The 26,695-nt window shown below is 44.1% G+C and overlaps 1 protein-coding gene across 4 annotated transcripts in view; it reads left to right on the forward strand.

Moving 5' to 3' along the window:
* Positions 1–23,679, forward strand: part of LOC145359267 (junction plakoglobin-like) — a 67,756-nt gene extending 44,077 nt beyond the window's left edge. For all 4 annotated transcript variants that reach the window (XM_080213796.1, XM_080213795.1, XM_080213797.1 and 1 more), the window contains 11 exons: positions 3,772–3,973; positions 6,901–7,045; positions 8,474–8,577; positions 10,369–10,707; positions 12,937–13,092; positions 13,233–13,352; positions 14,571–14,721; positions 16,360–16,481; positions 20,401–20,437; positions 20,891–21,042; positions 22,280–23,679. In XM_080213796.1, the coding sequence (XP_080069922.1) occupies positions 3,772–3,973; positions 6,901–7,045; positions 8,474–8,577; positions 10,369–10,707; positions 12,937–13,092; positions 13,233–13,352; positions 14,571–14,721; positions 16,360–16,481; positions 20,401–20,437; positions 20,891–21,018 (1,504 nt within the window). In that variant the 3' untranslated portion in view covers positions 21,019–21,042; positions 22,280–23,679. The remainder of the gene's footprint in view (positions 1–3,771; positions 3,974–6,900; positions 7,046–8,473; positions 8,578–10,368; positions 10,708–12,936; positions 13,093–13,232; positions 13,353–14,570; positions 14,722–16,359; positions 16,482–20,400; positions 20,438–20,890; positions 21,043–22,279) is intronic.
* Positions 23,680–26,695: the final 3,016 nt, after the last annotated feature.

The raw sequence follows: 26,695 nt of genomic DNA on the forward strand, positions 1-26,695 counted from the left end.
CTGGTGATGACAAACTGGCCAGTTTTGTGTCCAAAGCATTTCAGTTGAGTGAGCCTACGGAATATGAGAAGGGATTCTTGGTTCAGCGGTAAAGTATATCAGTGGGCTGTAAGAGCCAGATCTCTTATCGGTTTAATCAAATACATCCTGATTTCTTCGCCTGCAATTTTTCCTCTAATGTACATTGATCTTCAGTTGAAAGTTGGAGGAGTTTTCCAACCTTATTTATTCTGTTGTCAACAATTCACTCAGCTATATTATCGAGTGTACAAGATGACCCCATTTATCAATTTCTGCCAAAAATCATGTTTTTGCATACAACCACCCTGCCCCCCCCCCCCCCCCCCCCCCCCCCAACCTTTACAACCAAACAAATGGAGTTTTTACTTGTTGGTGCCTTAACTAGGCCCAATGGATGAAGCAGTGAAATGAGCTATGTTGCAAAGATGCATAAGAGCTTTAGACATGCTGTCACAGTGTGGTGAATGATGCAGAGAGACCAGTCTTCCAAATGAATGATGGATAGAGCTGATTTCAAGCGAAAAGTCACAACTCGTCAAGTAACTCTGCTGCAGTGAAGGCATTTGTAATAAAGGATGCCAAAGTAGGAGAAGGAGGAATCCACCTGAAGGAATCACTGAGCACAGGGATCAGTCACTGGCCCAATCTTGAAAATCAGGGGTCCTAGTAGAAATCTTACTTTGGTTCACTACGTATATGCAGCATTTCTGGTGACAATCAAAGCCTGAGTACAACAAAAATTTCAGAGCCAGTTGGTGTAGCTGCTTTGTGGAATGAAAATGTCTAGTGTTGTGGCAGGAGACAAAGATTACTTACAAACTACCAAAAGACCCTGCAGTTTCCAGTAATGAATGCATCAGACGGTGGTAAAATACCCGCTACACCACATTGGTAACATGGATGAAAGATATGAATTTCGATATGCCCAGCATTTGACCTGTGAAATGTAAAGTTTAGAAAACCATTCTGGTGAAAGCTACAGGACATGAGAAGCCTAAATTCGCGGCGGTACGAGCTTACGTGCAACAGAACTAACATCCATGGTAATTTCCAAAAGTGAAACCAAACCTGCCATCAATATCCTAGGGAATCTCCTGCCATCAATACTGGGGACATTGACCAGATACTGAACTGAATAGACATATAAATACTGTGGCTACCAGGTCAGGTCAACTGGAAATTCATTGGAGGTTAACTCACTTCCTGACTTCCCAAAGCCTGTCCATAGTCAGGAGTTTGATGGAACACTCCCCACTTGCTTGGATAACTGCAGCTGCAACATTCAAAAGGCTTGACATCATCCAGGACAAACAGCCTGCTGATAGGCACCCCTTCCACAAATATTCACTTGCTTCACCACTGATGAACAATGTCAGCCATGTATACCATTCACAAGATGGTGGTGAATCTCTGGAATTCTCTGCCCGTTGAAGTGGTGGAGGCTGCCTCGCTAAATATTTTTAAGAAGCGGGTTGATGGGTTCTTGATAAGAGAGGGGATTAAGGGTTATGGGGAGAGGGCGGGAAAGTGGAACTGAGCCACGACAGATCAGCCATGATCTTATTGAATGGCGGGGCAGGCTCGAAGGGCTAGATGGCCTACTCCTCCTATTTCTTATGTTCTTATGTTCTTAAGATGCACGGCAGGAACTCATCAAAGCTCCTTGGGTAGCACCTTCCCAATCACTTAGCAGGAGGAGGGCAGCAGATGTATAGGAACACCACTCGCTGCAAGTTCCTCTCCAAATCTCTCTCAATTCTATCTTGCAGCTAAATCGCTGTTCCTTCACTGTGTGTGTCAAAATTCTGGAACTCCCTTCCTATGGAGTGCTTACACCACATGTACTGCTGTGGTTCAAGAAGGCAGCTCACCACAACCCTCTTGAGGGCAATTAGTGATGGGCAATAAATGCTGGATTAACCAGCCATGCCCACATCTATGAACAAATATAAAAAATGTTGACCCGTGCTTTTGGAAGTGTTTGCCAGATTCAAAGATCTTTGGCACTATCTGCAGTATTCTATTACATCAATGTGATTCTTGACTTTTAATTCAGAGTTTTAGTTCCTTCATCTTGTGCTCTTGAGTCCCGTGATTTTATTCTGAATGAAATGCTCGTTCTCGGTCCGGTATTCATCAATCGTGCAACTGGCTTGAGTTTTCATTGTACTATATTGAGGTGTTGTACATCTGTGGGCGTACAATGTTCCAAAGTGCTTCATAGGAGTAGCATTGGACAAAACATTGACAAATTTACATCAGAAGACAGGTGACCAGAAAACTGAATTCACATCAGAAGACAGGTGATCTAAATCAGTAACTTAATTTAAGTGATGGGTTTTAAGGAAAGTGAGAGCTGGGAGGCTGAGAGATTAACGGTGTGAATTCCTAGGCATGGCTGTTGCCTGCAGTGATAGGGCAGAGGAAATTGGAGAAAATCAAAGTCAGATTTGAGTTGCACAGATTTCGGGAGGCTGTAGAGAAGGGAATGTGAAGAGTAAGCGAGAGGGGAAGCCATTAAGGGATTTGAAAAGATGAAAATTTTAAATGAGGTATTGCTGACCTAATGCAGAGCAGGGGGCACAGGGTATTAAGTGTGTACAGGTCATAACTTTCTCTCTGGGAAGTGAGTGCCTTCAAATGCTCTCTTCTTGAGCCATGGCATGGAGCTGGGCATTGCAATGCTTACATTGGACGCTTGAAGCTTCTTAAGATACCTCAGGATTCTGTGTAAAGGATGAACTTGTGTACAAACTGTACCTAGTTCAGTATCCTTTCCTCCTTCTCACCCATACCAAGCTCCTCTTTGTACCAGTGCGTTGAGTTGAAGATCCTTGGTCTTGCTTCAGAATTTTAACTGCACACTTTGGTCAGCCTATTGCAGCTACCTAATTTACAGTCTTGTACTGACCCAAGGATTCAGTTCAAATCCCACAGTGTAATATAAGAATTTTATATTCTGTTTTAGTTTCTCCAGCCCTTTAGAAGTGATTATGAATCTTGCCCATAATTTAAAACAATCTCGTTACTGGGGTGGAGGTTCCCTGGTATCCAAGGAAATGTATCCAGAGTCATCAACTTTGAGAAGAAATGGGAGATTTCATAGGATCGCACTATGATGCAGCACAGAAGGAGCTTGTTCAGCCCATCGTGTCTCTGCTATTTAATTAGTTATTTAATTAGCTTTCCCTGCTATTCCTTCCCCACAGGCCTGTAAAATGTTTTGCCTTCAAGTCGTTTTCCAGTTCCCTTTTAGGAGATCTTGAATCTGCTTCTGGCTGTCTCGGTTTTGTGCTGTTTTGCCAATCACTTCAAGTCAGTATTCCTCTGGTACATTGTTTCCTGGAAACAGTAAATCAAAACTGTTCAGGATTTTGAATATCTTTTATTTTTCTCTGCTCTGAGAACAATCCCAGCTTCTCTAGTCTCAATCATGGAATCCCTCCCTGCTAATCACTGCCACTGTGCTGCAGTCTCTCTCTACCTTAGCTGAAGCTCTGGTAACATTTGAGTGAATCTCACCATGGCCTTGACATCTTTCTTAATATGTGATGTTTACAATTAAGTGTTCTAAATTACTCCAGCTGAGGCCTAACTAATGTTTATAAAGGTTTAAAATAACTTGTTTTGCACTCTATTCCTCTATTTATAAAACCAAGGCTCCCCTATGCTTTTTTAATAGCCTTCTAAACTTTGTACTTTCACCTATTTGTAGATTTTGTTGTTTACTGATGTCTGTTTGTTTACCAGCTCTCCTGTCGAGTCCATCTTGTTTTATGCTATTACGACCCTCCACAACCTGCTCCTGCACCAAGAAGGGGCAAAGATGGCGGTCCGTTTGGCTGATGGGCTCCAGAAAATGGTTCCTCTGCTAAAAAAGAACAATGTGAAGTTCCTTGCCATCACCACAGATTGCCTACAACTGCTGGCTTATGGTAACCAAGAGAGCAAGGTAAGCACGCTGTGGGGATGGATGTCTGGTGGACCTTGGGCGGAGGGGGGGGCTGCAGAACGAAGGTAGATTGGGATGATCGTCAAGCTGCCGCGCCGCTGCCCCCCCCCCCCCCCCCCCCCCCCCTCTCAATTTTTAGTGATGGGGTTGGGCATCTTCCTGGTGGCTTGTACAGTTCTCAAGGTCTGACCTTGATATTGGTGCAGCAGAGTCTAAAAGTGAAAGCATGAAGAGAAAATGTGGAAACATAGAAAATAGTTGCAGGGAGTAGGCCATTCGGCCCTTCGAACCTATACTACCATTCAAAATGATCATGGCTGATCATGCACTTTCAGTACCCCACTCCCGCTTTCTCTCCATTGATTCAGTTAGCCACAAGGGCCACATCTAGGTCCCTCTTGAACGATCTAACAAACTGGCCCCAACAGCTTTCTATGGTAGAGGATTCCACAGGTTCACAACTGAGTGAAGAAGTTCTCCCTCGTCTCAGTTCTAAATGGCTTACCCCTTATTCTAAGACTGTGACCCCTGGCTCTGCAACTCCCCAACATCAGGAACATTTTTCCTGCATCCAGCCTGTCCAGTCCCATCAGGATTTTATGTTTCTGAGATCCCCCCTCGTTCTTCCAAATTCCAGTGAGTACAAGTCCAGTCGATCCAGTCTCTCATGTCAGTCCCATCATTCCAGTCTGGTGAACCTTTGCTGGACTTCCTCAATGCAAGAATGTCCTTCCTCAGACTAGGAGATCAAAGCTGTGCGCACCACTCAGTGTGGTCTCACAAAGGCTCTGTATAACTGCAGCAAGACATCCTTACTCCGATACTCAAATCCTCTTGCTATGAAGGTCAGCATGCCATTAGGTTTTCTCACTATCTGCTTTACCCTCACTGCATGCCAACTTTCAGTGACTGTTCCACCATGACACCCAGATCATGGTTGCATTTCCCTTTTACCTAAACTGTCACCATCAGACAATCTTCCTTCCTGTTTTTGCCACGAAAGTGGATACCCTCACATTTATCCACATTATATAATATTTGCCCACTCATGCAGCCTGTCCAAGTCACCCTGCACCTTCATGGCATCCACCTCACAGCACACACTGCCACCCAGCTTACTGTTGTCTGCAAATTTGGAGACACTGCATTCAATTCATTCATCCAAATCATTATTGGATATTGTGAAAGGCTGGAGTCCCAACACTGAACCCTGCAGTACCCCACTAGTCACTGCCTGCCACATTGAAAAGGAACCATTTATTCCCAGTCTCTGCTTCCTGCCAGCCGTCCCTCTATCAATGTCAGTACATCACTCCCAATACTATGAGCTTTAATTTTGCTCACTAATCTGTGTCAGATCTTGTCAAAAGCCTTTTGAAAGTCCAAATACTCAACATCCACTGGTTCACCCTTGTCCACTGTATTGGTCACATCCTTAAAAAAATTCCACAAGATTTGTCAAGCACGATTTCCCTTCAGTGAATCCATGCTGACTTGGACCGACCCTGTCACTCTTTTTCAAATGCTGAGTTATTACATCATTAATTTTTCCCCACTACCGATGTCAGGCTTAACCGGTCTATAATTCTAGATTTTCTCTCTCCCTCCTTTCTAAAAAATAGGCTTACATTATCTTCCCTCTGATCCACTGGAACTCTTCCAGAGTCTATAGAATGCTGGAAAATGATCACCAATGCGTCCAGTATTTCTAGAGCCACTTCTTCCTTGAATATCCTGGGATGCAGAGCATCAGGCCCTGGAAACTTATCAGGTTTTAATCTCAGCAATTTCTCCAATACAATTTTCTGACTAATAAGGATTTCCTTCAGTTCCTCCTCCATGCTAGACCCTCTGTCCGATAGTATTTCTGGAGGTTTATTTGTCTCCTCCTTAGTAAAGACCACTCCAAAGTATTTGATCAGCTGGTCTGCCATCTCTTGCCCATTATGAATTCACCTGATTCTGACTTGAAGGGATGTACGTTTGTCTTCAGTCTTTTTTCACACATCTGTAGAAGCTTTTGCAGTCAGTTTTCTGCAAGCTTCTATTTTCCCCTTCCAAATTTAAACCCTTTGTCTTCCTCTGCTGGATTTAAAATTTCTCGCAATCCTCAGGTTTGCTTCTTATTCAGGCCAATGTATAAGCTCCTCTTTGTCTTCAACACCGTCCCTGATTTCCCCTGTTAGCCATGGATGAGCCGCCTTCCCCATTGTACTCTTGTGCCAAAGAATAATGACTGGTTTATATCCACCTCAGAAGACAGATGGGGCCTCACTTTGAGGCCTCAAGTGAAAGATGACGCCTTCAGTGCAGCACTCCCTCTGTACTGCCCTCTGTACTGCTCCAGACTCGAGACTCTGGAGTTGGCCCTAAACCCACAACCTCTGGCTCCAAAATGGGAGTGTTAGTCATTGAGCCATGGCTGGGCAGCACAGTGGCACACTGGTTAGCACAGTTGCCTCATAGCGCCAGGGACCCAAGTTCAGTTCTGGCCTCAGGCCACTGTCTGTGTGGAATTTGCATGTTTTCCCCATGTTTGCATGGGTTTCCTCCAGTGCTCCAGTTTTTCCCACATTCCAAAGGTATGCAGGTTGATTGGCGATTGTTAATTGACTTAGTGTCAGGAGTATTAGCAGGGTAAATACGTGGGGCTACTGGGATAAACCGCGGTGGGATTGTTGGTGCAGGCTTGATGGGCCAAATGGCATTATAGGGATTCTATATCGTTGTGGGGTTCAGTTATTGCTGTTTTATTCTATGATTAAACTGGAATATTCATTTTAATTGTGGGGGATGGAGTATACACGTTGAGTGGATTTGACTATAGGCTGTTGTTTTGGGTTTGTCCTTTTTGGTTTAGATTGTGGCTGTTAGCATGTGGCTTGTCAAGTGGAAGTCTGTAACTAGAGATTGTTTTGTTTTTGTAGCTGATTATTCTGGCCAATGGAGGCCCTGATGCTCTTGTTCATATCATGAGGACCTACAATTACGAGAAATTACTCTGGACCACAAGCCGTGTGCTGAAAGTTCTGTCTGTCTGCCCCAGCAACAAGCCTGCCATTGTGGAAGCTGGTAACTGTGTGCCTCCTCCCTATCCCACCCTGTTCTGATTATTCTTTATCTCCTGATCAGATTCCTGTGCTGTACATATCCTGACTTGAATTAACTGCTTTCAGGATCTCTGCTTAATCTACCTGGATATCCTTGAAATAATTTGTTTTGTTTTGCCGGTTGCATTTGCAGCATGAGGTTGAATGTGACTCTAGTGCACAGAATTTCCATTAAAACTATGTAGGGGTGTTTCAAGAACTGAGGATTCTAGGTATTTTGGCCACCATTATTAACCAATTGTCACAGTGGCACATTGGGCAGCCAAGGGCAAGGCAGTTGGAACATAAGGATATAAGAACATAAGAAATAGGAGCAGGAGTAGGCCATCTAGCCCCTCGAGCCTGCCGTGCCATTCAATAAGATCATGGCAGATCTGAAGTGAATCAATTCCACTTACCAGCTTGTTCCCCATAACCCTTAATTCCTGAAGATGTCATGATGAAATACAGTATAACCAGATTTGGTGACTCTTCTAACTAGAACACTGACTTCCCCCCCCATCTCATTTATGGAGCTACAAACCCTCACAAAGGGGTAAAGGTGGATATTCTAAGAATGTTGACCACTCTTTGCTCCCACTCTGAGGCCTGAAGCAGTCGAGCACAGTAGTGTTATATCTCTCATGCCTGTACTTTGGCACGGGAGCACTGGGTGGCCGTAATGAGCAGAGAAAGGAATAATTTCCTTGCTGATTTTGACTCTTGTCTTAGTACCACACAGACTGTGCATCACCTCATTGAGCCAGGGATCTTACCTGATAAATATTTATTCATGGGAAGGGGTATCTCGACATTAAGCTCCAGTGATGGGTAATGAACACACACTAGCCTATAGCTTCTAGGACAACATGAAGGTTTTTGATAGTGTTGATGTAGAGAAGATATTTCTGGCGAGCATGGGGGCAGAGTTGGGAAGTCCAGAATTAGGGTTAATCAGTTTAAGATAGTAAAGTAAATCCAATCAGGAATTCAGGAGAAACTACTTTATTCAGAATGTGGAACTCACTCCCAGAGGTTATGGTACATACAAAGGGAAGCTGGATAGGATGGAACAGGAAAATATATAGATGGAGTGATTTGAAAATGGGTGAGAAGAAACTTGGGTGGAGCAAACACTAGCACAGATGAGTTGGGCCAAGTGGCCTGTTGCTGTGCTGTAAGTTCGATGCAAGCTCAGTTGTGTTGCTATTGTTTTGGCGAGGGAACATTGCACTGAATTGTAGGTTTCCATGGTCACAGAAGATGAAGAACTGTTCTGCACTGAGATGTTCTGTTGGATCACTCAACAAGTGATTCAACAGGCTGCACAAGTTCAGCTGTTGCTGTCAGAGTTCCAGACCTCGCGCATGCTAACTCTGTCTCACTGAATTGAGTTTCTTTTATTGGACAGGTGGGATGCAGGCACTGGGCTCTCACCTGGGCAGTTCCAGCCCCAGACTGGTTCAGAACTGCTTGTGGACACTCAGGAATCTCTCTGATGCAGCAACGAAACAGGTGAGGCTCACTAACTGTGGCATTGCACCTGAGCAGTGTAGCCACTGTTGTAATGGTTCCAGACTCTCAGCAATGTGGTTAACACTTAAACTGCCCTCTGAAATGGCCTTGCAAGTCACGCTGTTCAAGGGCAATTAGGGATGGGCAATAAATGCTAACCTTGTCAGCAACACCCAAATCCCATGATTAAACAAAGGAGGAAGTATCTAAACTGTGTCCCTTAGTTTCTCACTGTGGGAATCTCACTCTGAATTTAATGTCCTTTCTATAATGGGTACCGTGTATAGTTACACTAGCTTTTTCTCCAGATGTGTTTTTACATCAGTTGGTGGGAGTTGCAGATCACCATTACTGAGACTAACCCATACCTATCCTAACAAAAGTCTAGCTAAGTCTGTTTTGTATAATTCCATTAGCTCTTGTACACTTCCTCTCTATGAATGCCTTGGTCTTTGTATCCATTAATGTTCGCACTTTGAGGAATTTGGGTCTCTGTTCATCTGCACTCTAAGTTCTAACTGTGGATGCTGAAACCAACTTGTTTCTCAAATGTTGTGTTGGAGTTGCAGCTGTCATGTGAAAGGGGAAGGTAACTGGGTCATGGGGTGGCTGGATGAAAATTGAAGGGTAAGATAGTAAACTTGGAATACAAGTTCACAATGGGGACTTCATGTAAACCAGGCTTCGTATTGCATTCATGGTAGTTGTAATTGAATGTTAAGCTGAGTCCTGGAGAATTGGGGGCAGTGCCTTGCTGGACAGGTATTGGGGCTCTGGTGTTTGAGTTGGTGCAGAGTGAGACTTCAAGTGTGAAGAGAAGATTAAAATATCTCCTTCGCTTTCCTGCAAGCTGGTGGAATGTTGTAGGCAGTGTTGAAATCTGTGGTCCATGTGAGTAAGACTCTACTGCAGAAACTCTTGACAGCAGGACTTGCAGGCAACTTCTGAATAGGTAAGACAGGATAAATGTTGAGAAAACATTTCCACTTTTAGCAAAACTGTGGTCATTGATAAATCTAGTAGGGAAATGAGAAACGTTCTTTCCCAGTGAGGGGTCGGAATGTCAAACTCAGTACCACAGGAAGTCAGGGTCGAAAAATAGGCTAGGTGCTCTCATCAGGAACTTGATGAAGACATGAGAGTTTTTCTTGAGGGGGATAGGTGGCACAGTGGTTAGCACTGCTGCCTCACAGTCCCATGGACCTGGATTCAATTCCTGGCTTGGGTCACTGTCAGTGCAGCATCTGCATGTTCTTCCCTTGTTGGGTTTCCTCCGCGTGCTCCGGTTTTTCCCACAGTCTGAAAGATGTGCTGGTTAGGGTGCATTGGCCGTGCTAAATTCTCCCTCAGTGTACGCGAACAGGATTGTGGCAACTAAACTTAAACTTCTTAAAATTAATTCATAGGTTGCGGACGTTGCTGGTTAGATCAGCATTATGGTCCATCCCTAATTGCTCTTAAAGGGGAGAGAAAGGAAATCTGCACTCAAAAACGTACAGGGGGAGCCATACAACCCATCTAGCTTCCTGCGCAAATCAATCAAAGGCTGAGATGTGGAGATGCCAGCATTGGACTGGGTTGGACAAAGTAAGAAGTCTCTCAACACCAGGTTAAAGTTCAACTGGACTTTAACCTGGTGTTGTAAGACTTCCTACTGAATCAAAGGCGGAGATGAGGTTGATGGAATGGGAACAGATGGGTCGGCTAAATGACCGATTTTAATTTAATGGGTAAGTTTTATGAAGATGTGAATTGTATTATCACTAATGTAAGATATATTCTTGTCTGCAGGAGGGGTTAGATACTCTTCTCACCACACTGGTCCAGCTTCTACCTTCAGATGACATTAATGTGTTGACTTGTGCCACTGGCATCCTCTCTAATCTCACCTGCAACAATGCAAGGAACAAGATGGTGGTGTGTCAGGTGGATGGAATTGAGGCCCTGGTCCACACCGTACTGAGAGCGGGTGAGAAGGAGGACATCACTGAGCCAGCAGTCTGTGCTCTCCGGCACCTTACCAGCAGGCACCCAGAGGCTGAGATTGCCCAGAACAAAGTGCGTTTCAATTATGGCATGCCTGCTGTGGTCAAACTTCTCAATCAGCCCTTCCACTGGCCTCTGATCAAGGTAAATTTGTGCTCAATGCCAAGGGAACCATGATTTTAGCAGCTGTGGCTCTGATACCAGGGGCTGCTTTGTATTTGGGGGTTGGTGGCACTTATTCAGTGTGGTGTGATGGGGTTGGGGCTGGGGAGGGAGTGAAGGGAAGGTTGGGAGGGGGGTGATGTGCTAGGCAGATAGATGGCCCTCTTGGTTGCAGTGTGAGCTGAGGTTGCAGAACTGAGGCAGTTTGAGATGTGAATGTATATTTGGCATGCAAGTGGGTTTCTATTGGACACACAATAGTTAAAGAGTTCATATCCCTCTGGTGAAGATTGAGAAACTGAATTGAACGAATCAGCCAAATTATTATAAAACACGCACAATGTCCTTGAGGGAAAGTACCTGTCACCCAATGTCAGTCTCACGTGTGCCTCCAGCCCTGTATTTTAAAATGTATTCTCTGGTTGTGAGCATTGCTGGCTACAGACCAGTCCGAACTGCTGCTGACAAGGTAGTGGTGAGCTGCTGCCTTGAACTGCTGTGGTCCATCTGGTGTGGGAACACACACAATGTTGTTAGGGAGGGAGTTCCAGGATTTTGCCCTAGGAGTTGACCTTTTTTCCCGTGGGTAGATGGTGGAAAATAAATTGACCGGGCACCCATATCCCGAGAAGAAAAGGTTTTTAAATGATCATAGAATCATAGAACCCTACAGTGCAGAAAGAGGCCCTTCGGCCCATCAAGACTGCACTGAACACAATTCCATCCAGGCCCTACCCCCATATCCCTACATATTTTACCCACTGGTCCTCTAACCTACACATCTCAGGACACTAAGGGGCAATTTTTTTACCATGGCCAGTCAACCTAACCCGCACATCTTTGGATTGTGGGAGGAATCTGGAGGAAACCCACGCAGACACAAGGAGAATGTGCAAACTCCACACAGAGCTGGGAATCGAACCTAGGTCCCTGGAGCTGTGAAGCAGCAGTGCTAACCACTGTACTACCGTGCTGCCCGAACCATGTATGTTACATGCAGGGTGATCAGAAATCTGGATGTGCTCAGTATGAATTCAGCTTACCAGCTGGGGGAGGAGGTTGGGGGTCTGCATTTGGCCACATGACCAGCTGAGCCCCCACTCCAACATGGGAGGATAGATTAAAAACACAAGGAGGACCAGGAGTAGACATACAGCCCATCGAGTCTGCTCCACCATTCAGTGCCATTATTCGTAGACTTCAACTCCACTTTCCTGCCCACTTCTGTCCCTTAATTCCCTGAGACACCAAAACTCTGTCTCTGTTCCAGCCTTAAATATATTCAACAATGGAGCATCCACAACATTCTGGGGAGACAATTCCAAAGGATCACAACCCCTTGAGAGAAGTAATTGTTCCTCACCTCTGTCATAAATGATCTGCCCCTTAGCCTGAGTCTGTGCCCCCCGTGATTTATGTTCTGTGAGCAGCAGAAACAATCTCTCAGCATCTACCCTGTGAGGCCCTCCTCAGATTCCTGTAGATATTGGACAGCCTGAGGTCGTCATTTTGCCAGATTGCAAAGCAATAACAAGTGCCTGTTTTCCTTTGGAACAAAGAAGGCTGAGGGGTGACTTAATAGAGGTGTACAAAATTAAGCAGAGATAGACTGGGCAGGATCAAATTGTTTCCTTTAGTGAGAATTCTAGAATCAGGGCACGTAGATAAGTGGCAGTAGGTGTAGAGGGGATACGAGGAAGAACTTTTTTACAGAGGATAGTGGACATCCGGAATTCGCTCTCCGAGTGGGTGGTGGAGGCAAAGTTGAGATATACAGCGCGGAAACAGACCTATCGGCCTAAACTTCATGCCGACCACGTTTCCGAAACTGAACTAGTCGCATTTGACCCATATCCCTCTCAACCTTTCCTATTCATATACCTGTCTAAATGCCTTTTAAATGTTGTAGTTGTACCCACCTTTACCACCTAAAGGGACCCTAAACTCTCTTTTAAAATCTACCTGGATCTGCACCTTAAGTGCTATAATCCACCGGACTATGGGTAGAATGCAGGAAATGGGATTAGAAAGGGCACCTGATTGTCCTTGGGTTGATATGGACAAGATGGGCTGAATGACCTCCTGAGCTGCAGTGTTACTATGGTTCTATGCTGTTGCTCCACGCGTGCCTTCAGAATGATGGAATCTGTATTAAATTTTCATTTAATTTCTTTTCTGCTTTCTCTCTCCCTGCCTGCTCACACCTGCCAGGCTACTGTTGGTCTTGTCCGTAACTTGGCATTGTGCCCATCTAATCATGCTCCTCTCCGGGAAAATGGTGTCATTCCCCGACTTGTCCATCTCCTTGTGAAAGCTCACCATGAAACACAACTACAAGCGTCTGGAGGTGGACAGCAGCAATACATGGTAGGTAAAAAAAAAAGGTGATTCCAGGTACAATCCACCTGGGGCAAGAGTTGCAATAAACAAATGATGACAAAAAACACCCTGCATGCATGGTGGATGCCAGTGATTCACTGTATCTGTATTAATCTGTGACCCATCAGGATGGAGTACGAATGGATGAGATTGTGGAAGGCTGCACAGGAGCGCTGCACATTCTTGCTCGGGATCACATTAACAGGGCTGAGATCACTCATCTCAACACAATCCCACTATTTGTCCAGGTAAGCAGCAACGCCTATTAAAACAGCAACTCCTGTTTCCTTTCAAACGGGACATGGAATGTGATTGAAAGGAAAAAACATGCCATTAATCATAGAATCCTTATAGGCAGAAACAGGCGATTCAGCCCATTGAGTCTATACTGACTATCTTCCAGAGTAACTTGCCCAGACCCTATGCCTGTAACCTCGCTAATCCACCTATCTTGCACATCTTTGGGCACTGAAGGACAACTTAGCCTGACAGTCCACCTAACCTGCACATCTTTGGTGTGGAGGCGGAAACCCATGTAGACACAGGGAGAAACTGAGTCCGCGGCGCAAAGAGGTAGCAGTGCTAACCACTGTGCTGCTGTGCTGCCCATTTGCATATCAACTTCCATATTCATCACAAAATGCTTCATAGCATGTGAAGTCTATCTGATATGTGGGCAGGGACTGGACAATCTCCCATCCTCCTACAAGTAGCAATTCTCAGAATTCTACATTTTGTTATATAAAAATTAAACTCCTCATATGAAGATGTAGTTTAGTAGATTTATCCCTTATCAATAACTGTTTATTGTTACTTAAATTACTTCTTGCATTCATTGCACCCTATCTAATCAATCAATTTATTCTTGTTGAATATAAGCACTCTTCTACCAAGCGAAACTTTGATTTTAACTTTGGTATGATGTAATATCAAATAAATTTTCATGCTTCCCCCTGTGGAATTGTTCCTCTCCATCCTGTTAGAAAATTATTCAGCTTCTATCTCTAAGCCTGTTGTTACTACTTAGCACGGTTACAAGGTTACTGGCCCCAGGATAATTTACATTGACTTGTACTTCAGCTTAACTGGAAACAATAATGCAGTAGCAGTATAAAATTGGACGAGGCCAGGAGATTATGATTAACTCTTGCTTTACATGTATTGTCAGTTGTTTTCCCTTGAATCTCACTGGAAGGAAGCTCTGTGGGCTCGGGTTGAAGGCAATGTGTTTCCTGACTCCACCCTCAGCCCGCAGTAAAACAAACTAGATAATGTAGACTGGAATGAGATACTAGCATGATTAGGCATGTGCGAAACTATGTCCAACAAGGACAAGGGTGAGGAAGACTTATTTCAGAAATGAAATTATACTTTGAAAGTGTGAAATCATTGTCACTCAATAAGGGAGTTTATATTTGGATTTCCATGCAATCCAGTGACACTGCTACATGTTTTTCTCCCTTCAGCTCCTGTACTCTCCTGTTGAAAACATCCAGCGTGTTGCAGCTGGTGTCCTTTGTGAACTCGCACAGGACAGGGAGGCAGCAGAGATAATAGATCGAGAGGGAGCGACAGCGCCCCTCACTGAGATGCTGCACTCCATGAACGAGGGTATCGGTAAGTGATGGACATTCTCCTGGTGACACCTACTGTCACCTGTGGGATGGAAATGGGGTGCTGTTAGGGGAGTGCCAGTAGGACTGCAGTGAGGAAGGACAGGAGAGGAACTAAACTTAGCCCCAGTGCCTTTGGACAGGACAAAAAGGTCAGTTGGGGTTTTACGATGTCATGCCACAGGAGGGATTAAGCAAATTCGTAAATAAAATTCAATAGATCTCATACTGGACAGTCAATTCCTAAACCGGAAAAGTCGAATGAGTTCTGAACCCCTGAGCAATTGATTAAAAATGAGGGCGAAACCGACCAGTTATGGTGAGAGCTAAATGAAGGGGGGCTGGCAAAGGTTCATGTGGAGTATAAACACGGACTTGAATCTGTTATTTGTATGCTGTAAAGATTATGAACTTGTGACCTGTGGTGTCTCCGTCTCGTCCTGTCTGGGCATGCTCAGTCTGAGGCTGCAGATTTTAAATTTCTGTTACGGTTTCAGTAAGAAGCCAGCCTGGGTCATAACTTTCACATCTTGAATTTGGCTCGGATAAGCATGATAGGTTTCACTTCAGATATGATTCAAATGACCCACTAGGGAGCTTTTGTCAAAGTTTATTTAAGAATGTAGTTAGCATGCATCGGGAGAAAGTTAGCAAGAACTTTTATCAATTACAAACAAGAAACCAAAATGACCACTATAGTGTATAACCCTTAAATATATCTAATGTATTCCAATCAAAACCAAAACCTTCCATTGACAAAACCCTTTAAACAAGTTCAACACAGCAAAGATTAATGCTCACTGAAGGGTGGTTAGCACTGCTACCTCATAGTGCCAGGGACCTGGGTTCAATTCTGGCCTCAGGTTACTGTCTGTGAGGAGTTTGCACGTTCTCCCCATATCTGGGTGCGTTTCCCCAGGGTGTTCTGGTTTTCTCCCACAGTCTAAAGATGTGTGGGTCAGGTGGATTGGCCATGCTAAATTGCACCTTGGTGTCAGGGGGATTAGCAGGGTAAATAAGTGGGGTTATGGGATAGGGCCTGGAATGGATTGTGGTCGGTGCAGGCTTGATGAGCCGAATGGTGGTGTCCTGCCCTGTAGGAATTCTGTGACATTGGATATTGAGTCCTTTGGTTTAAGCCTATAGTTCTCTGGATTTACTCAGAACAGTTTGAAGTTGAAGCAACCTTTCAGAACCCCAGGGAGAGACACTCTGGTAAAGCCACCAACTGCAGAGTTTTTACTGCAGGAAGGTAAGACCTTGCTTTCAGATACCCAGCAGAATTTCCAAAATAAACAGGGACAGAGAAAACACTTCGTTTTCAGCTGACTGCCCCTTCTAAAAACTGAACTATAACTCAGAACTGAAGATGAACTCCTGTCACCTGATCTGCCATCAGTTTTTTCCCTCCTAACAATGCAGAGTTATAAAAAATCCAGAAGTAAAAACAAACAACTCCTGTCCAAGCTGCTTAAGGAGCAATAAGACGACATCTGGTAGCCAACCTGGCAGCATTGAAATCAGCTGAGGCTGAGAGCTGCAGAAACCATGATTTTAAAAAAAACTTTCTTAAAGGTACACTAACATTGTGTTTGAACACTCCCCTGATGAGTTACTGACTCTCTTTCTCTCTGCTCCGTAGCCACCTACGCTGCAGCGGTGCTGTTCCGGATATCGGAAGACAAGCCTCAGGATTACAGGAAGCGACTGTCTGTTGAATTGACTAGCACCCTGTTTAGAAATGACCCAGAGGCTTGGAATGCGGTATGTACTCTAGATCACACCCCACTTCCTGACATCACGTCGTTAGCAATATTTAACCCTTAAGGGAACAGCGGCTGCATTGATGGGAAGTTGGCTAGGAGACAGTGATAGATTCTGCTTCAGACTGGAGAAAAATAAACGGGTCAATCTTAGACCAACGTTCAAAACATACGGTAGGGAACTGGGTGAATTTACTCAACTTCAGGTAGGGAAAGTCAAAGACTGAGGAACAATTTCAGGAAAGATTGTCTCAGTATATATTACCTTACACTATGGTTCCTCCATAGTCCAAATCAGGTTGAACAGCTGCAGGTGTCTCAATGAGAGTGGGTAAACATTGCAGCTTGATTGGAATGAGCAAGGGAGAGACAGAATCTGTGAGGAACAGATCTCCAATCCGAGATAAAAGCAAAGCACTGCAGATGCTGGAATCTGAAACAAAAACAGAAAATGCTGGAAAATCTCAGCAGGTCTGACAACATCTGTGGAGAGAGAATAGAGCCAACGTTTCAAGTCTGGATGACCCTTCATCAGAGCCCTGAAGGGCCATCCAGACTGCAGATGTCAGACCTGCTTAGATTTTCCACTATTTTCTGTCCTTATCTCCAATCAGCAATTTTGTCTCCCCTATAGGGTAGGCGATGGTGGAATTTGAATTCAATAAAACAAAAATCTGGAATTAAGAATCTCCTGATGGCCATAAAACCATTGTCGATCATCGTAAGAACCCATCTAGTTCACTAATATCCTTTAGGGAAGGAAGTCTGCTGTCCTTGCCTGGTCTGACCTATATGTGACTCCAAAGCCATGTGGTTGATTCTTAAATGTCCTCAGGCAGCTAGGGTTGGGCAATATCTGCTGGCCAGCCAGCGACGCCCATGAATGAATAAAAAAATGGCCGCTCTAGCTCCTCCAATCACGGGCACCCTGTGTCCTGTCTTTGTTGCTCCACCTGAGACTGAATCTATGATTGGAGGAGTTACAAGGGCAGGAGGGAAGAAATCTGGTGATTTGAGGAAGTGGAGTTATTATTCTGGCCAGTTCCCCTGCCAGTATGGCGGAGATCTTTGACTGCCCCATTACCAATTTCGTTCAGAAGAGTCAGACGTGGTGAGGTCACACCTAGAATATTGTATGCACTTTTGGTCTCCTTTTCTGAGGAAGGATGTTCTTGCTCTCGAGGGAGTGCAGTGAAGGTTTTCCAGGCTGATTCTGGGAATGGCAGGACTGATGTATGAGGAGAGATTGACTAGGTTAGGATTGTTTTCACCGGGGTTCAGATGAATAAGCGGGGGGATCTCATTGAGACTTTAAAACTCAAAACAGGACTAGACAGGGGAGATGTAGGAAGAATGTTCCAGAATGGGGGTCAAAGTCTGAGGATTCAGGATAGACCATTTATGACGGAGATGAGACATTTCTTAGCCCAAAGAGTGGTGAGTCTGTGGAATTTATTATCAGAGGAAGTAGTTGTTGCCAAATATTGAATGTATTCAAGATGTGGCTGGATATAGCACTTGAGGTGGGGGGGGAGTGGGATTAGGCTATTGAGTTGGATGAGGAGCCATTATTGTGATGAATGATGGAGCAGGCTCAAAGGGCTGGATTGGCCATCTTCTGCTCAATGTTTCAGTGGAGAAAAGCTGAAAGCAAAAAAAGAGGGAGGAGGTGCCTGGAAACCCAGTAACAGGGCTGGGAACCACTGCTCAGCCTCCTGTTAGCCCAGATCTGGCTGCCATCCATGCAGACTGGCTGGGGTTCTGGGTTCATGATGTGGAGATGCTGGTGTTGGACTAGGGTGACACCTGACTGGGGGGAAACCTGGAAAGGTTTACTATCAAATAAATCAGTTGGACTTAAACTTGGTGTGGTCAGACTTCTTACTGGGTTCTGGACTGGCAGTGACAGCACCGATGAGTTTGCAGGCTGTCATTTTGAAGTGGGGTGAGAATTGAAAGTCTACAGAAGTATGTTTTTTATGTTTCTGTTATCCTGCAGCCCTCTCCATGTCCCCTGGTCAGCAGGGGCCTGGAGGATAACATCAAAACATTAAAAGATAGGAGTAGGCCATTCAGCCCTTTGAACCTGCTCCACCACTCATTATGATCATAGCTGATCATCCAACTCAGTAAACTTCCTGCTTTCACCCTTATCCTTTGATCCTCTTTGCCTCGAGTGCTATATCTAACTCCTCCTTGAATACATACAATGTATTGCCTTCAGCTGCTTTTTGTGGTAGTGAATTCCACAGACTGACCACTCTCTGGGTGAAGAAATTTCTCCTCATCTTGGTTCCAACAGGTTCACCCCATATTTTTCTATTATGACTCTAGTTCTGAACTACCCTGCCATTGGGAACATCCTTATTGCATCTATCCTGTCTAGTCCCATTGGAATTTTATAGTTTGAGATTTCCCGCCTCACTCCGGTGAATACAATCCTAACTGACTCAATCTTTCCTCCTACGTCAGTCCCACCATCCCAAGAATCAGTCTAGTGCGCACTCCCTCCGTGGCAAAAACATCCTTTTCTGATATAAGAAAACCAGACTGTACACAATACTGCGTATGGTCTCTCAAAGACTGTGATTAATTGCAGTAAGACATCCCTGCTTCTGTATTCTGTCACCTTAACTGCCTGCTGTACCTGCGTGCTTACTTTGTGACTGGTGTATAAGGACACCCAGGTCTCATTGCAAATTTCCTTCCCTCTGTAGCATTCTGATAATCTGCCTTCCTGTATTTGCTACTGAAGTGGATAACCTTACATTTATCCATCTAATGCTGCAATTGCCGTGCATTTTCCCACTCACTCAACTTGTCCGAGTCACACTGAAGGATCTCTGCATCCTCCCCACAGCTCACCCTCCTACCCAACTCTGTCATCTGCAAATTTGTACATATTGCATTTAGTTCCGTTATCTAAATCATTAATATATATGTAATGAATAGTTGCGGTAACAGCACTGACCCTGCAGTCCTACTGGTCACTGCCTGCTGTTTGGAAAAAGACTTATTTATTCCTACTGTTTCCTGTCTGCCGATCAGTTTTCTGCCTGTCTCGGTGTGCTGTCTCCAATCCCACATGTTTTACTTTTACACACCCATCACTTGTGTGCAACTTTGTCAAACTTTCTGAAAGTCCAAATAAACCACTGTCTCCCCTCATCACCTCTTCTAGTTACATCCTCAAAGAATTCCGGTAGATTTGTCAAGCTTGTTTTTCCTTTTGTAAACTCAATCTCTGTCCGATCCTGCCACTGTTTTCTAAGTGCTCTGCTATAAAATGTTTGATAATGGATTCCAGAATTTTCCCCACTACCAATGTCAGGCTTACTGGTCTATAATTCCGTGTTTCTTTTTCCCTACCTCCCTTTCTAAATAATGACCCTCCAATCCTTAGGAACTGTTTGAGTCTATGGAATCTTGGAAAATAACCACCAATCTATCCACTGTTTCTCGGGCCACCTCCTTGAGTGCTCTGGGATGAATGTTATCAGGCCCTGGAAATTTATTGACTTTCAATCCCATTAATTTCTCCATTTCTCTACTAATACTGATCTTCAGTTCCTCCCCCCTCACTAAACCCTGTGTTCTCCAACATTTCTGGTATGTTGTTTTTGTACTCCTTTGTGAAGACAGAACCAAAGTATTTATTTATTTGATCAGCCATTTTTTTGCCCATTATTTGAATATAAGAGACCAAATTCTGCTGCCTTCAATCTTTTTTCTCCACGTCATCTTTATGTCCCCCACAAGCTTACTCGAACTGTATTTTTTCCTCAATTAATCCCTTTAACCGCCTTTGCTGAATTGCTCCCAACTCTCCGGTCTGCTGAGGATGAAGTGGAGGGGCTGAGGGAGGACTTTGGTAGGCACTCTTACTTGACTCCTGCTAATGCGTGCTTTATCCACCCTAGGCTGAGCGACTGATGGCTGCAGATGCTTATCACGATGGTAAGTGTAAAGAGCGATTGAAATATCATTGGATATGTAGCTGTGTGCGTGCGTGCAACTGGTGTCCAGATACCTTGAACTCTCTTATAACTGTGTGCTGTTGCGCAGTGTGTGTGACTGGAGCTGTTTAATGCAGAGTGGATGGATAGTTTGTGTAGTTTGTGCCTCCCCTTGGGACTGTACTCTGCTGCAGTCTGTGGGAGCCTGACATGTATACTGAATCTGCCAGTTGTAGCCTGTTCTGTTTTCTGGAGTGGAAGTGTTTCTGGGATTTAAGTTTGTTGGATACAGTGAACATATTGAAAGATCTGGAAAGAATCACAATTGAACAGCCCCTAGTGCTGTTCTTTGGAGCAAATCCAAATGAATGGGTGTGGAGGACGGGGGATGTTGCTTTGGCTCTGTTAGCATCTTATTTGTTTGTACTTCACTCGAACATATCTGACTTCACAGCACTTCTCCCTCCAACTGCGGAGCATTATGGAAACCCAGAGGTTGACGAAGAAATGAATGCTCTTGATGATGGGTATCCTATGGACAGGCATGGGTTGATGCCAGAGGAGAACAGATATCATTGCTAGACTTCATGTGAATCATTCCACAAGGTACAAACAGCTTCTGGTGCAACTCTGGCAACTCTAAAATGTCAAACCTTATTTTAGCATCAGGTTGTCCATGTTCATGAGAGTGTGATCAGTTGGATAACACTCACAAGGGGCTAAAGCAGACGTGATGATGGCCTCCTGTACTGAATCAAACAGACGTTTTGAAGGAATATAAAATTTGTTATAAAATATTTCAAGCAACATCTCCAAGCATGTGAGACACCAGAGAACCTGGTGACTGTAGCTCAAGTTTCCTAAATTTAAAGGCTCAGAATTTTCAATTCTTTCCACTTGGAAATGATGCGATTCACCTCCAGCCGGACATTTGGGAAATTGTTCTGAGCAGGACGAACACTTAATATTCGGGTAGCATTTGTCATTGTTTCAACATCCGAAAACGTTTAACAGACAATGAAATATTTACGTAGTGTAGTCACTATCGTCAATGTAAAAAGTGTGGAAACCAGTTTCTATATTGCAAGCTCCCACATATAGCGAGTTGAATGCACAGGTATTCTGATTAGTGATATTGTTTGAGAAATAGATATTGGCTAGGACCCAGGCAGAATGGTAGATCTGTCCTACAGTTCTTTGGGCGAATGACCACGTGATCTCAATTGGCTTAATGGGGTCTAATGACTCATGAATTATGGTGCCTCTGGAAGTGCAGCCTTCCCTCAGCAGTAACCCTGGGAGTGTCAGCCTTTGATTATGGGTTTGGGTCTTTGGAATGGGGGCTTGAGCCCATGGAGGTAAGAGTATGATGCACTGAGCCATGGATAATATCACACAGCTGGTCTGAGACTGGCGGCGTTGTTCCAATTCCTGTACAATGCTGGGTTGGGGCAAAGGAGATATCAACAAGAGTCGGTGTTCTCCTATTGATGTTCACTGACTTTGAGAAAAAGCTCCTGCCCATGGCTGCACAAAGGCAGGATTGGTCATGCCATGATGCACTTCCCAACCAGATCGCTGTGGCTTGCTGCTGGCCCCTCAATTCCTGCAAAATAGTCGATGCTGTCTGGGATAGAGGGGGAAGAACTATGGGAAAGGCAGAAAATGATGTGGATGCATTGCTCCTGTACTACAGACAGTGAATGTAGTTGGATGGTTCATTTTGCTGCCGTTATTGCTGTGACATTGGCTGGGAGCTGAGCATTCTCACTAACGAGAGGGATGGGTTTTGTGGAACAATTTTTGTCTTGCTGATTCTGACTTTGATATTTTCTCTTGACAGCCTTGAACTGCGGATGAGGTTCAGGAGAGATCAGTAAAACTGCTTTTAACAGTGTTTGTGTGTGGCAGAGACTCGGATGTTGAGTAGAAGTGCCTAACACGCATCAAGGAAAGCCTGCGGGATGCATTGTCTGGAGCCTTTCAGTGTGGGACTAATTGAGGAACTTTTTGGTGTCAGGGAAAATTTCAGTGAGCAATCTCCAATCTGTCTAAAGGTTTCAGTTCTGTTTAACCAGTTTCTCTATAATTAGATCTTCAAAGAAACAAAAAAATCCCTCCTCTGACAAGCCCCTTTTCTCAGCTGAGAATGCTACATTTTACCAAAGCATTTTTTTAAAACCAGCTTCATTCTCTTTTTAGGAGCTTTTAAGGTTACATTTATGCAAAATGTTTTGACTTTGTCTGGTTAACACAATTTGAGTGAGTGTATGTGAAGACAGGTGAACTTTCAGTTATTCTGCGCCAGTCCCAAGGGACTTGCTAAAAGCATCAAAAATAAGCTTTCATTCTCAGTCTGTAATTTACACTTGCCTTGCTGATGTTGCACTGTTTAGAGATGGGAGGAAATTATTCTCTTGGGAGAACGAGAATCGATAAGTGATGATCAGGAAGCTTTTTTTGCTGAATTAATTAACTTAAATTTTACAGATAAACCTAGTGGATTTAGAGTGTTAAATGAGTGGAGTGTGGAGTTTGTGTCTCTGCTCCCTTGCTTGCTGCTCAGTTCAGATCTGGGCATTGCTAGAATGTGCTACACGGAGCTCCATTTGGTTTGCGAAAGCCAATGTCTGGGAGCTCCAGTAATGGACTATTTGTGGGGAGTCAGCGTGAGGTCTAGGTCCATCTGACTAGGTGACAGGAAGCAGAGACTGCCTGCATTTGTTCTGCACTCAGCCTGTGGCCACAAGCCATCCCAAGGTTACTAATCCCAAGATGAAGGCAAAATACTACGGATGCTGGAATTGGAAACAAAAACAGAAAATATTGGAAAATCTCAGCAAGACTGATGGCACCTGTGAAAAGAAAATAAAACTAATGTTCCAGATTTAAAACACTGGCTCTATTCTCTCTCTCCACAGATGTTGTTAGACCTGCTGTGATTTTCCAGCATTTTCTGTTTGTTAACAATCCCAATATATATTTCAATAAGGCAGGGGAAATGTTCTGATGCTTGTCTATCCTGATTTATTGATCTTTATATTAATGGTGGCTGGTGTTTTTTGTGTGGTTTTTTTCCTGCTGTAAACATTTTAAACAGCTTTTCAGATTAATTGCAGTTTTCCTTTTAAAATGTAAATGGTATGGTGATACAGGTCACTCATACACAGCATGATTTCAATTTACCACCTTTGATAACTCCTGTAAGTTTTGTAAAAAGCAAATTAAAAACAATATACCACATGTGGTTTTGGCTTCTGCTTTTTTGAAATATTACACAATTTGGGACATACAATACATGGAACAAGATTTTTTAGTTCAGCCTGTGTGCACCCACCCCATCACAAATCTGATCCAACTCTTTAACCTCCAGAGAGGTTGAGATTTATACAAATATTCCCTGATGAGAAACTATTGAGCAGATCTCTATATGACTGGCAGGAGGAAGCCATTCAGCCCTTGGTCTGTTCTGTCATTCAATCAGATTATGACTTATCTGCATCTGAACATTTACGCACCTCAGCAATATGCTTCTTGACAGCCACATCTGCCCAAAGATCTGTGGACCCCAACAGACCTTGGGAACTCATTCTTCCCATTCCCTTTGAGGGACTGAATTTTACATTTCCAATGTATATTTTTGAATACAATTGCATTACGATTTCCACCTCCAAGAGGTTAGATACGGTGGATAATGAGAGCCTTTTTCCTCAGGTGGTGATGGCTAACACGAGGGGACATAGCTTTAAATTAAGGGGTGGTAATTATAGGATGGATGTCAGAGGTAGGCTCTTTACTCAGAGGGTAGTAAGGGCGTGGAATGCCCTGCCTGCAGCAGTTGTGGACTTGCCAACTTTAAGGGTGTTCAAATGGTCATTGGATAGGCATATGGATAACATTGGAATAGTTTAGGTTAGAGGATCATTAGATTGGTTGCACTGGTCGGCGCAACATCAAGGGCTGAAGGGCCTGTACTGCGCTGGAATGTTCTATGTTCTAAACTGATAGAAGGAGCATAACTGTGTTCAACTTTGTCTCAATGTCCCTCTCTACCTTGCAGATTAAAGCCGCCACTATGAGCTGAACCTTGGGAGGGAGACAATTTTACTTGGCCATTGAAACAGTCATAGAATCATGAAAAACCCTACAGTGCAGCCCTATTCCTGTAACTCCATCCCGCTAACCTACACATCCCGGGCCACTAAGGGGCAATTTTCAATGGCCAATCAACCTAACCCACACATCTTAAGTGTGGGAGGAATCCTACACAATCATCTGCCCTCCTCTCTCCTAAAGGTGATTTGCTTTTTGCTGGGGGTTGGTTCTGCAGTTGCTGTCTGTCCTCCAGTATCTCGATGTGTTTACTGAAATATTGAACTGCAGAGGGCATCATGGCCGATCCTCTTCCAAGAACATCAGAGCACTTGCAATATGTGGTGCTGGATATCAACCTGACATCGAGCGTCCTGACTGACGTGTGATACATTTTATTCCTGGGTAATCAGTGGTACTGATGCATATTGAAGTAGCGTTTATCTACCATCTTCTCCTAAATAGAGCCCAGCTCCTGTTCTCTTTCTCCAGGATTACATCTGTGCCAGACCTGGAGTGACCTTGTGAGACCTCCTTGTCCTGAAGTTTATATCTGAGGCGAGGTTGCATTGGGTGGGGGAGAAGGAATCACAGATTCCAAAACAAATTAACTTCCATTCAGAGGATCTAATCCATGCAGCTGGAGCACTTATTATCTCCGGCACCTGGTGTTGTCATCAAAATATCCAGTTCCTTTTTGCCAGTTATTAAATCTGCTTCTGTTGCCCCCTTGGGCAGTGTTCCTGATCAGAATGCATAGTATTTAAAATAAAAACTCCATCAAAATTCATTGATAAATGCATGAAAAAGGAAACAACTTCTAGATTATGATTAAAGAGCAGGGAGTGGCAACTTGCATTGCTTTTTCAAGGAGCTAGCATTGGCATGATGAGCTGATTGGCCACCTTCTGTGCTGAGAGTTTCTTGTCCCCCCAGCCCTTTGCCAATGATCTCAAATCTGTGCCCTCTGCTTCCTGCTACTTGTCCAGCATTGCAGTAATCTGGGGATTGTCGCTCATGCCTGCTGTTATTTAGTTAGTGATTAGGAGTTGACTTGCATTGCATGAATTGAAACATCCCATTGTGTAGTGATTAACAGACGCTGCAGTTCATGGGCGCAAAAAAGACATGACTCACAAACATTGCAGCCCCTCGTCCTTTCCCAATCGGAGTTGGAGCTGGTCCATTGGCCCACTGGGCCTGTGTTGTGTTCAGCTGGCAGCTGTCAGTGTTTTGTGAAGATGAATATAGTGTCTGTATGGTTAATATCCTCATGCTGCTGAACAAATCTCCCTTTGTCTTTGCATTTAGTGTGTAACATCAGCTGAATGTGCAACAATTCTCCCCAAAACCATATCCAACCAAGTTGCTTATGGATATTTCCTACTGTTGCGAGAATGTAAATTTTCACACCTCCTTTGTGGCAGATGTTAGCACCAGAAACGTGTAATACTGAGGTGACTCACTAATTACATTTTGCAGATTTAAAGATCCAATGAATAATTTGTGATATTTAGGCAGCGTAGTGTGACAAATTTAACTTGCTCTGCGTTGTTTCCCCAGGTCGCTTACATTAGTTCATCAGAAGCACTGATGTCTTTCCTGAATCCAGTGTAAACATAGAACACTACAGCACAAACAGGCCCTTCGGCCCACGAGTTGCGCCGATCACATCAACACCTATCTATAACCCCCAATCCCATAAAACCCCATATACTCATCCAGAAATCTTTTAAAAGACCCCAGCGAGTTTGCCTCCACCACCACTGACGGCAGCCGATTCCATTCACTCACCACCCTCTGAGTGAAAAACTTACCCCTAACATCACTTCTGTACTTTCCTCCCCGCACCTTAAACCTGTGTCCTCTCGTAGCGACCATTTCAACCCGGGGAAATAGCCTCTGAGAATCCACCCTATCTATTCCTCTCAACATTTTATAAACCTCTATCAGGTTTATAAAGTTCAGTGTTACAGGGTGAACCCTCCTCTCACTGACTGCGGCTCACTATAAACTCAATCTATCCTAGATCTTGTTAAAAGCAAAATACTGCAGATGCTGGAATCTGAAACATAAACATAAATTGCTTTGACTAAGGGTCACCTGGACTCAACATCAGCTCTTTTCTCTCCTTACAAAGGCTGCCAGACCTGCTGAGATTTTCCAG

Source organism: Carcharhinus amblyrhynchos, chromosome 27, assembly GCF_965287045.1.
Source record: "Carcharhinus amblyrhynchos chromosome 27, sCarAmb.v2.hapA, whole genome shotgun sequence".
Taxonomy (NCBI): Eukaryota; Metazoa; Chordata; class Chondrichthyes; order Carcharhiniformes; family Carcharhinidae; genus Carcharhinus; species Carcharhinus amblyrhynchos.